General features: G+C 59.7%; 1 protein-coding gene across 1 annotated transcript; it reads right to left on the bottom strand.

The window, feature by feature from the left end:
- Window positions 1-317: 317 nt before the first annotated feature.
- LOC140915164 (uncharacterized) lies at window positions 318-11505 on the bottom strand. Its single transcript, XM_073354741.1, has 12 exons — window positions 11317-11505; window positions 10849-10932; window positions 10385-10577; window positions 10066-10230; window positions 7279-7462; window positions 6009-6928; window positions 5642-5921; window positions 5504-5559; window positions 4349-4460; window positions 2961-3092; window positions 603-640; window positions 318-412 (listed from the first exon to the last, which is right to left on the bottom strand). The coding sequence occupies exons 2-12, from the start codon at window positions 10885-10887 to the stop codon at window positions 318-320; spliced, it is 2214 nt and encodes a 737-aa protein (XP_073210842.1). The 5' UTR covers window positions 10888-10932; window positions 11317-11505.
- Between the last annotated feature and the right edge of the window lie 284 nt (window positions 11506-11789).

Raw genomic sequence — 11789 nt, 5'->3', positions numbered from 1 at the left:
CCCTTTGCCCCCCATGGCCTCTCCACTCAGTTCCTTTCTGGGAGACTTTATTGCCTGATGTGCCACCCTCATTCTCCGAGGGCTCTGGACAATCAGAGTCCTGCACTCTGTGGGGTAGGGAGCAGCCTCAGGATGGGGTCACACACTCCATGCTCGGGGGGGAGGGATCCCTCAGTCCATGTGTCGCTCCCACCCTGCTGGCTGGCTTCACAGCACTGTTTCTGGGTCTCTCTGTGGCCCCCAAGGCCAAGCACAGTGAATCTCCAATCCCAGATCGCCCCCGTCTCACTGGGACCCGCAGGTGCTGGATCCCTCCCTCAGTCATAGAAGTCGTCTTGGTCGTCCAGGCTCCGGTCCTTCCTCAGGTACGTTTCCAGGCCTGCTCCCAGCTCCTCCGAGTCACCCCAGAACCCTGTGCAGGTAAAGTGGGGTAAGCAGGTGTGGCTGGGTTCTATTCCCAGCTCTGGAGGGCAGTCAGATCTAGTGGCCTTAAGCGCGGCCGGGGGGGGGGGGGGCGGGGGGGCGGCGACTGGGAGCCAGGACTCCTGGGTTCTAATCCCAGCTCTGTATTAGCCTGTATCTGTCCGTGGACACCTCCTCACCTGTGACACTGCGAGCTGCAGGCCCCCGTGGCGGTGTCCTGGGGGAGGAAGCACAAACACAGACGGGTCAGGGAACTCCCAGCTGGGGGCACCTCTACCTGCCCCAAGGGGACCATCCAGTACCCATTGCCCAGTGGCCCAGGGAGGGGCCTGTGCTATACCAAGTACCACGGGAATGAGGCCAACCTTCCCCATCCTTTGGAGGCTGCCTGCTCCCCACCCCCTCCACAGCAAAGTCCTCCCCATGACAGGTCCTCATGCCCTGGCCCTTTAAATTAGACAAATGCCCTGATTGCATGGTCCCCCCTTTCACCCAGTTCATTAATCAATTGCTTCCCCTTCTGTCACTGACTGTGGGGGAGTCCAGGCCCTGCACTCCTCTTCCAGGGATTCACTGAGACTCTCAGCCAGCCAGTAAAACAGAAGGTTTATTGGACAACAGGAACACAGTCCAAAACAGAGCTTGTGGGGACCTCCAGGACCCCTCAGTCAAGTCCTTCTGGGGGAGTAGGGAGCTTAGACCCCAGCCCTGGGGTTCCCTATGTTCCTCCACCCAGCCCCAAACTGAAACTAAACCCACCCAGCAGGCTCTCTCCTGCAGCCTGTCTTCACATTCCTGGGCAGAGGTTTTACCTCCTCCTCCCCCTCCTGGCTCAGGTTACAGGCTCTCAGGTCTCCCATCCCCAGGGCATATTCCCAGGTCAACACTCCCCCCTCCCTGCTGCGTCACATCGTCACCCCTTCCCAAGCAGACAGCAAATTCACATGGGGTTAATTAGTGCCCCTGTGGGGAGTCTGCCATCCAGGGACTGGGTGGAGACCTGGCAAACTTATCTCATACATAGGAGGATCCAGACAGAAGCCACTGCCCCCTAGACGGGAAAGGCCCCAGATCCCAATCCCTGCCCCTGAGCCAACCAGTCTCCCCCACTGTGATGGAGTGCACCCCTGTATTCAGACCCTGCACACTATTGCACTAATATTTGTACATGGATTGCCTTGTGAGGTATCATTTGAAAATTCATAGCTTGCTGATCAGTAAGTAATATCAGAGTAAAATGCATGTAGTAACATGATGTGTACAGTTATGAACATAAGCTGAAATCATGACTGAAGTGTGTTTCCGAGATAAGTCTGGGGAGTGGCTAAAACAATTTCTCAAAGACAGAGGCTATGGGTACACTACAGCTTGTGTCGGCATAACGTATGTCACTCAGGGGGTTGCTCAGCTTCTCATGCATACATAGCTACCGCCGCTCAGGAGAGCGCTCTCCCGTCGGCTTAGAGCAGCTACATTGGAGAGCTTACAGCCATCGGTGCAGCTGCGCTGTTGTAAACTCTCTAGTGTAGCCAGGTCCAAAGTGTAAGCCGATGCATCAGCCAGGCGTTAGCAAAGCTGATGGGTTACAAGAAAGGGAGAGAGGGGCAAAGAGATCTGCATCTTAAGGAACAGCCTGAGGTGTCCTTCCTCCACCAGACTCCCTGTCTCTTGGTTCTCAGCTTGAAATGTTTTTCAAAGCAGGACTGAAACTATAAAAAGGAGGGGCAACCCCCCCAAGACTACCCTCCCTGCCTATCTCATTCTCCGCCCCTGAGAAGACAAAGGAAACAGCTGTTGGACACTGGGGGAGACGTTGGTGAGAAACTTTGCTTTATACAGTTGGTTAAGTTCGGCACTAGAAAGCGTTTTCTCTTTATTTTTCTTGTAACCATTTCTGACTCTTATGCCTCGTTGCTCACACTCACTTAAAATCTCTTTGCAGTTAATAAACGTGATTTATTGTTTTATCTAATCCAGTGTGTTTAAGTTGAAGTGTCTGGGTAACTCCATACAGGATGGCAAGTAGTGTGTATATTACTCCCTTAAAGCAATAACGGATTGAATATATTTGGACTGTCCAGGAGAGGGCTGGGCAGTACAGGACATACATTTTGGGAGGGAAATCTGGGACTGGGAGTGTGTTGTTATCACCCGGCAGAGGAACTGAAGCTGGTAAAAGCCAGAGTGCAACCCAAGCATGGCTGGCAGGCTGCAGTTACCCACAGATAGTCAGGGTGTGATCGACATGCTGGAAGGCGGTTTGTGAGCAGCCCAGATGGGAGCTGCTGCAGCAAAGTATTGTAAGAGACCCAAGGTTGCATGGCAACCCCTCACTGGTCTGGATTGCTCCCCAGTATGTTGCACCCACCCTGGGACCAGATCAGAGCAGGTGCCCTCTAAAAGGGAAAGGCCCCATGTCCCATCACCAACCATGGAACTGGATTCCCTGGAAAGACTCCAGCTCATCCTCCTGCGAGGGGGGAAGAGCTGGACCAGACTTTGCCTACAGAACCTGCCCTGTCTTTCACCCCTCGCACCTTGGCCACTGGGTGGTGCTGGTGGGCGGTGCCTCCTTGACCACCTTGACTTTCCTTGACCCTTCCTCCAAGCGGGGGCTTCTCTGGCGGCCTTTCCTCCACTCATGGCTCTCTGACATTCTCCTCTTCGCCCTGCAAAGGGCAGAGCACTGCGGGGGCTCAGCACCCAGCTCCCGCCCAGATTCTGCCCCACTCAGCGGTTGCGTAGCTGGGAAGGGAGCGGGGGGAGCAGCCGCTCCCCCTCTGCGCACAAGTGGCACCTTTCTAATTGATAGGCACCTTGTTTAATTTGTACTCACCCGGCGGCGCTCCGGGTCCTTGGCGGCAGGGGCCGTCACGCGCACCGGCTCCTTGGTGGCATTTCGCCGCGGGGGCTTTCAGTGCTGCCCAGGACCCTGAGCGCCGCCTGGTGAGTACAAGTGGGTGGCACCTTTTTTGATGTCTGCTGCCCCTTTTTGCTCCACCTCACTATGCCACTGCCACTCAGGTGCTAATCCCACCCCCGTCACCGCGGTATCAGGGCTGCTCCCACCCATGTGATGCATTCCCTCTCCTCCCCTCCCTGGGCAGTTACCTGGATTGGTCTGATGGAGTGTGGTGTAAATGCCATGTGATCTGCGTTTATATCAGAGCAGGCTGACAATGCTTAGTTCCTTGGGGGGCAACTTGTTCCACAGTCCCCCATTATTTATCCACTCAGTGCCAAGGGCAGAACCCTGGAGTCCACCTGCTTTAACCCACCGGACCCCACTCCCATACTAGAGCTGGGGATAGAACCCAGGAGCCCTGGCTCCCAGCCCCCCTGCTCTAACCCCTCTTCTTGTACTGTACTAGGAATCATGTTTAGCTGAGCTGGGGGCAGGGTTGGCCTGGTTTTGCTCACCCTGCAGAGACCTTTCTGTCCAGCCCCTCCCCTGTGGTGGATGCCTGCTGCAAAGCCACACTGAGGGGCCTCCCCATGGACTGTAGGCCATACAGGGCCTCTGACACATGGGGGAGCATGGGCCAGACTGCACACCCAGTTTGCAGCCACAAGGCATCTCCCCTGGCAGAGAAATCTGTATCGCTGTCATTCAGCCTTGGGCAAGTAGAGGGCACTCTGGGATCAGGGTGTTTTCATTAGCCTGGGCTGGGAAAGGGAAGGAAATTCTCTGCCTCTGCTCCAGCCTCTTTATACCTGGGTATGGCCTGTCATACTGACTGCAAGGGGAGAGTGCTCCCTACTGAATTCCCACCCCACTCCTTGCAGCACAGAGCCCCCTAGGGTTCAGCACTGACTGCAAGGGGAGAGCACCCCTATGAAGCACCTCTCCTGCTCCCTGCAGCACAGCGCCCCCCTAGTGCCACACTCGGACATGGGGAACACAGGATTCATGGTCAATTCCCACCTTGGTTCTGTTGCATTTCCTTGGGGAGCCAAAGCAGCTTCTATGGCCTCATCCCCTTCACTCTCTGCATCCTCCTCTTCCTCCTCCTCCCAGGTTGAATCCTGTCCTGGATCTGTAGTAGGAGATGCAGAAGCTGAAATGCTCGGGCGGGGTGGCAGGGGCTGGGCAGGGGGGAGCATTGGGACAAAGGACAGGTCGGGGGGGAAATATAAGGCTGAGGGACCTTAGATCTGATCAGGGGGAAATACCAGGCAAGCTGGGCCCAGGGTAGGTTTGCCAGGCATCCAATTTTCAACCGCAACTCCCGGTTGAAAAGGGATCCTGGCAGCTCTGATCAGCACTGCTGACTGGGCCGTTAAAAGTCCAGTCGGTGGTGCAGCAGGGAACTAAGGCAGGCTCCCTGCCTGCCCTGGTTCTGCGTGGCTCCTGGAAGCAGCCCACATTTCCCTCCAGCTCCTAGGCGGAGGCGCGGCCACAGGGGCTCTGCGTGCTGCCCCTGCCCCGAGCGCCAGCTCTGCAGCTCCCATTGGCCAGGAACCGTGGCCAATCGGAGCTGTGTGTGTGTGTGGGCGTGCCTACGGACAGAGGCAGCACTCAGAGTCTCCTGGCCGCGTCTCTGCCTAGGAGCTGGAGCAAAATGCCAGCTGCTTCCAGGAGCCACCTGAGGTAAGTGCTTCCTGGAGCCTGCACCCTGCATCCTCTGCACACCAATCCTCTGCCCCAGCCCTGAGTCCCCTCTAGTACCCAAACTTCCTCCTGCACCCAACCCCCCTGCCCCAGCCCTGAGCCCCCTCCTGCACCCCAACCCCCTGCCCAGCCCAGTGAAAATGAGCAAGTGAGCAAGGGTGGGGGAGAGCAAGCGACGGAGGGAGGGGGGAATGGAGTGAGCAGGGGCAGGGCCTCAGAGAAGGGGTGGGGCAGGGGCGGGGAAAGGGTGTTTGGTTTTCTGCAATCGGAAAGTGGGCAACCCTAGTCCAGGGGTCGGACCAAGGGGGAATACCAGGCTGGCTGGGCCCAGGGGTTGGACTGAGGGGATACCAGGTTGCATAAGCCATTCGGTCTGACTGATGGTGGTTGGGCTGGAATTCAGGGCTGGATGGGTCATGGGTCTAACTGAGGGATGTCGAGTGCGGGGATACCAGCCTCCACACTCACCCTGTGGGGACTCTGGGGTGTGGCTGTTCCAGGCGGGGGTCTCTCTGCCACGGCCCCTAAAATGAGATGGGGAGATAGGTTAAAGGGGAGGATTCACCAGGACTCGTGGCCCAGGGGGAGGGTAAGAAGAGGACTCACCTGCCCTGCTCAACACTGCCTGGGCCCCCCTGGGCACCAGCTCCCAGAGCACCTAGCACCAAGTCGCTGTCTGCATCTTCCTCCTCCTCCTCCTGCTCACGGCCTTCTGTGCCCCCCACCACCAGGCCCTCGCTGCCCTTCTCCTCCTCTCCTCCCTCCTGACCCCCTTGCTGCCCCTCTAGGCCTTCCTCCTCCTTGCTGCTCTCCTCTTCCTTGCCCTGCTTCTGGCCCCCCCACCCCACCAGGCCCTCCTCCTTGGCCCCATCCTGGCCCCCCAGCCCTTTCGGCGGGCCTTCCTCCTCCTCACCCTGCTTCTGGGCCCCCCACCCCACCAGGCTCTCCTCCTCCTCCTCGCTGCCCTCCTCACTCTCCTCCTCCTTGGCCCCATCCTGGCCCCCCAGCCCTTTCAGCGGGCCTTCCTCCTCCTTGCTGCCCTCCTCTTCCTCCTCACCCTGCTCCTGGCCCCCCCACCTAACCAGACCTTCCTCCTCCTCCTCACTCTCCTCCTCCTCGGCCTCCTCCTGACCCCCCAACTCCTTCGGCAGGTCTTCCTCCTCCTTGCTGCCCTCCTCCTCCTCGCTCCCCTGCCCGCCTGCTAGGCCTTCCTCACCCTCCACCTCCTCATCCTCACCACCCTCTTGGCCCTTCTGCCCCCACACCAGGCCTTCCTCCTCCTCACTGTCCTCCTCCTTGCTCCTCTGACCCCCTGCCAGACCACACTCTTCCTGGCCCCTCCGCTCCACCAGGTCTTCTTTGTCCTCTCCCCCATTTGCTGATGCCTGGACATGATCCAAAGAGGAGCCTTCCTTGCTCCCTCTCCCCTCTGCCTCCCCCTCCTCCCCTGCCCCTCCAGAGCCTTCCTCCCTATTGCCCTCCTCATCCTTCTCCCCTGCTTCCTGGTCCCCCTGCCTCCCCACCAGGCCCTCATTCCCCTCCTCATCCTCCTCCCTCTCTTGGCCCCCCAATCCTCCTGCCAGACCTTCCTCTTCCTCCTCCTCCTTCTGTGTCTGCCCCATGGCTGAGTGTCCCTCCTTTCCCTCCAGCTGCCCTACCCCCTGGATGGGAACCTGCCCTCTCTCGCCCTTCAGCTGTGCCCCTTCTCTGTGATCCCTGTTCCCCACAGTCTGTCTCAATCTGACATTCAGCCTCCGCCTTGGCTTCCCCTGAGACTCTTCTGGTCTGTCATCCCTTGCCTGCTCCCCACATGGCTCCTGGCACCAGCTCCCACCCTGATCCAGGACTGTGGTGTCTCCTCCTGTCTTCTCCTTGCACCACAGTCTTGGGACCCTAGGGATGAGAAAGAGAGACAGGATGAGACCACTAGGCCCAAGTGCTGTGGCCCACCCCAGAGGCACCTGCATCTTAGCATAGAGTGAGGGATCCCTGTACAAACAGCCCCAGTGCCCGACCTCAGAGATCTCTGCAATTTCAGGGCCAGGCAAGGGATCCCAGTATAAACAGCCCCAGTGCCCCACCCCAGAGCCAGCTGCATCTCAGTGCAGGGTGAGGCGTCCCTGTATAAACAGCCCCCACACCTCACCCCAAAGGTGGCTGCATATTGGGATGGGTGGTGATGCACCATCCCCTGGGGTTCTCTTCAGTGGCTGGGGACCTTTGGGGGGATTCCAGGGAGGTACCTGTTCCAGGGCTCCTCACAGGCTGTCTCCGTGCTGTCCTGCTCCCAGGCTCCTCTCCACAGCAGCCTCCTGGAGGCCCTGTTAGCTGCCCGGTGTCGGTGCCTCACCTCAGAGCTGGCAGCATCCTCAGGGTGTGTCCCAGCTCCTGCACGTGCCCTGGTCTGCGTGGGCTGGGGACGAGTCCCTGGAAGGGAGGGGAGCGGAGCTGGGACAGGCTACAGCTGCCAGGCTGGGCATGGCCAAGGCTGCCCAGCGAAGTGCCCGATCCCTTCCCAGATCCGTGCCACAGGATTGCAGCAGAGCCAGCAACTGTGCCAGGCCCTGGAGGGAGGCAGAGGCCCCAAGCAGCTCACTTGCAGCACAGAGCCTCCTCCCTGCACCCGCAGACCCCCTCCAGCGCCCCCCCCCCCGCCTTGCCACCCCCACAGAGCCCCCTAAGTCACCCTGTCACTGATCTGCAAGACTTCATTGCCCTGGCCTTTACCCAGTCTCCTGGGAGGACCCCTATTTCTCTGCCAAGCCCCAAGCTTAGCCTTTCCCAGGGCGAGTGCCACAACTCGCCGACTCCTTCGGACTCCAGGCCCCTGTTTGTCACTGTGCACACTGAGCTCAGACCCTGTAAATGCTTCCACCTCCCTCCTGCCTTGCCATCAGAAGCGGGTCCCCCTGCGGGCAGACTGCTGTCTCACTCTCTCACCAGGTCCCAGAGCCTTGGGTTGTGTAGTCAAATGGTGGGGGCCCTTACTGGGGTCCAGGGATGGTTCCAAAAGGCCTTATTGCTTATGTGTGAACTGAGCTCTGAGGCTTTTCGCAGGAGAAGGGTTTGGGGTGTGCAGCAGACCCAGGGGGGTGTATTTGGGGTTGCCACGCTGATGGGAGATATTGCCACAAAGGGGGTAATAGGGCAGGTGTCACTGCGCTGTGTCAGACCTGGGGGGGCCAGACCAGTTCTGTGGAATCTGCTCACATGAGCTCAGGCTGTGGTTAGATCGTTGTGTGTCCAGACACCAAATGTGAAAAATCGGGACGGCGGTGGGGGGTAATAGGAGCCTATATAAGAAAAAGACCCAAAAATCTGGATTGTCCCTATAAAATCAGGAAATCTGGTCACCCTATTAGATCGGGAGCTGCGTAGCATGGGCCGATCAGCAGATGAGATCACAGAGAGTCGGTCTGGCTCAGAGAAAAAACAAAGGTAGGGACTGGCCCAAGTTGGGGCTGCACAAGGGGGTCCCCCATAAGGGGGGATTAGGGCAAACCCGAACTGGGGGGTTTGGCACCTGTCGAGGGATCCTAAAGTCCTGAGGTGCAAGGCTGTAGCTGAACGGGGCATGAGTGGGCAGGCATGCTGCTCGCAGGGCAGGTCTATGGGGTGTAACTGGATGGGGCCTGCACCACCAGAGGGAAGATCAGTTCCCCCAGCCTTTGGGGACATGGATAGACCTGAAGGTCAGCAGGAGAAGGCCTCTGGGCTAACCCATTTAGGGGGTGATGTGCCCGTGGCTAGGCTCATCCCTCAGGTCCAGCGGGCTTGCCCTTGGGACAGCTGGTGCCTCAGCCCCCATAGAGATGGATGAGAGGAGCGCCCAGGGGCTGTGGGACATGGTGCCGAGGTAACTCTCCCCTGCTCCGATGGAGCAGCCTGGATCACTGTGGACCCAACAAGTATCTAATCCCAAAAGGGGCTGGCCCCTGGTTAAGGTGCCCACAGTCAAGACACATTGAAATGGGGCACCAAGGAGGTGCTCTGAGTGGGGTGTATAAACCATGCTCTGCCACCGCTGTTAAGGGCAGAGTAGCTCCCCCCAGCTGTGTCTAAGTGGCTGACCAGCGAGGCTTGGGACAAGAGGCTGCTGCCCAGGCTAGGGGGAGAGGGGTTTGCCAGCGAGGCTCAAGGCTTCCCAATGTCAAACTGGAGGGGCAGCAGGAGCTGGGGTGAGGCTGCTGTGGAAGACCTACCAGGCCGAAGAGGGCTCCCCTTCTCTTCCACAAGCCAGGAGAAGGCTGGCCCCTGGCAGAAGGATTTGCGGGCAGCGGGAGATAGAAGGCTGAGCCACCTCTGAAAGGCCAGGGGCCTGGGGGCAGGTCAGAGGGCTGAGCTTCCGCCCCTGCACAGGATCCCAGCAAATCTGGCTGCTTTGGCCCCCTGCCTTTCCCAGACTGAGCTGATGCTGGCATGCTGGCGACTAACCCATGCCCCAGGCTGCACTGCAGATCCTCCCTGGGGCCACGCTGCCTGGAGGGGGGAAGCCCCCACTGGAGTCTCCATTCAGGTGGACTCGCTGCAGAGCGTCTGGAGAAGGGGCCTTTGAGCTCTAGAGAGCTGCGGAGCTGGGCCTTGTGAAATGCCACACCTAGGGCTTGGCAAAGAGGTAGGGCTCCTCCCCGGAGACTGGATGAAGGCTGGGGGATTGAACCCCTGTAGATTGGACCCCACCCCTGCACCACAGAGCCCCCCATGCTCCAGAGACACATTGGCCCCGCAGCTACCCCACTCCCCATCCTCAGCCCCTAGAGCCCCCTTCTTCCCACACCCCCACTCCCCTCTAGTGCTGCATGGACATGGCTGGGTGATAGCACCTGGTGGCCCATACTTAGGGATATGCTGCACCCTCCATGTGCCCATCCCCCCTCTGCTCCCCTCTGGACTCCCCACTTCTCAGGACAGGCCCCTGGGCCTCCCCACCAGGAACAGCTCTCCTTCTGGTGCAGGTGCCAGGGGGGCACCTGGAGCACTGCCACCCAGGAGAGCCCCATCCCTCACCCACACAGGCTCCCCATGCGCACCCTTTGATTCAGCTGTGCTGGGAAAGCCGAGCCGATGTGGGTGGAGAAGCGGGGATGACTCCTGATGGGGCACAGCAGCCAGCATCCTGTAGTAGCCATGGTCCTTGGTGATGGGCCCTCTGTGGAGCCAGGGTGTGCCATGGGGGCCCACTGTGGGCCTGGCTGCTAGGGGCAGAGAAGAAAGAGGCATCAGCAGGGATAGGACCCAGGAGTCCGGGCTCCCAGGACAAGCAGTATAGAGCAGGGACAGGAGGACCCAGGAGTCCGGGCGGGCTTCCAGACTGAGCGGCACAGAACAGGGCCAGGGCTATCTCCTTACCCTCCAGGGGCCCAGCCCCACCTGCCCCTGTGGATGCAAGGAAGGCAGCAGGCTCTGGGAACTGTGTGGGGGAGACGGGATGAGGCCATGAGGTCCGATACTGCAGATGATCCATCCACTGTGGGGCGTCAGGGAGGTGTCTCCCAGAGCATGAGCGCAGAGCCGGGTCCAAAATCCAGGCGGAGACCCAGTCCTGGGGAGAGGGGGAAGAGAAATCAACTGAGTACCTGGTGATTCCAGAGCCCACCATGCTTCAAGGCAGAGCTCACGCTAAGCAGGGTTAGGCCAGGCCAGTGCTTTAGGGGGCAAGGGGAAGAACCCAAGAACTGTGGGGAGGAGGCAGGGGCTGCAGGGAAGGGCAGGGGCACTTTCCCCCTCACAGTCAGTGCTGGCCCCAATGCCCCAACACCCTGGTGCCAACTCCCTCTTGCCCAGGAGGGTTAGTGTGACTCGGCTGTGCCTACCTGGTGCTGAGGGACCTGGCCAGGGCTCCCTGCCTCCATCCTCGGGTGAAGAAGCAGCCGCTGCAGAAATGCGTCATAGTCCACCTGAGATGAGCAAGACAGGGATGTGACCCTTTGCCCTTGGTCCCACCACAGGCCCCATCTGGATCCCCCGGGGCTGAATTCCTTCCCCTGCATCTCAGCATCCTCTCCTGCCCCACGGAGTTACTGACTTCCACCTACTCTCTGCACTGGTGGTGCTAAATCATCCTCTTTCCGGGAGGATAGAACCCAGGAGTTCATCCCCCCCAAACACACACTAACCACTAGACCCCACTCCCCTCTGAGAACATGGGCTTGAAGCTGGGAGTCCTGACTCTGTCTATTTCTCCTGGGGCGCTGTCCCCTGTCCGAGTCTGACTCTCCCCGCATGGGGCTCTCTGCAGTCAGCCCGCTCAGCAAGATGTCTGGGTGCTGAGCCCGTCTCACCTTCCTCCTCCTGACGGCGTCTGTCCTGGCCCAGAGCAGCCCCAGCTGGGTCTCCAGGTGCCCAAAGTCCCGCAGCAGCTGGTGGTTCCGGTCCCGCGCCTGGCGCTCCCGCACACACAGCTCCTGCCATACCCGGCACAGCTCAGCTGCCTGTGCCCCAGGGCTGTGGGGTGAGGCAGGGATGGGTCAGCTCCCACCTGGGCTGTTCCCTGATACACAGCACCCACGGGGAGCCCCTAGGGCCGGCTTGCCGCACCCTGGGAGCCGGGGGCTCTGCCCCAGCAGGGGTCACCACTGCACTTACCTTGACAGCTCCTCCCCATCCTGCCAGTAGTACCCCCTAATCAACGCCACCCCTCACCCGCACAGGAACACCCCCAGTTCCTGCTGCTGAGTGTGTGGGATGGGAGGGTGGATGGACAGATAGACGAGGCAAGGGTGAGCATGCAGGCTGGGTGGTTGGTGGGTGTGCG

Source organism: Lepidochelys kempii, chromosome 7 (assembly GCF_965140265.1).
Source record: "Lepidochelys kempii isolate rLepKem1 chromosome 7, rLepKem1.hap2, whole genome shotgun sequence".
Taxonomy (NCBI): Eukaryota; Metazoa; Chordata; order Testudines; family Cheloniidae; genus Lepidochelys; species Lepidochelys kempii.
This window is presented reverse-complemented; position numbering and strand designations above follow the sequence as displayed.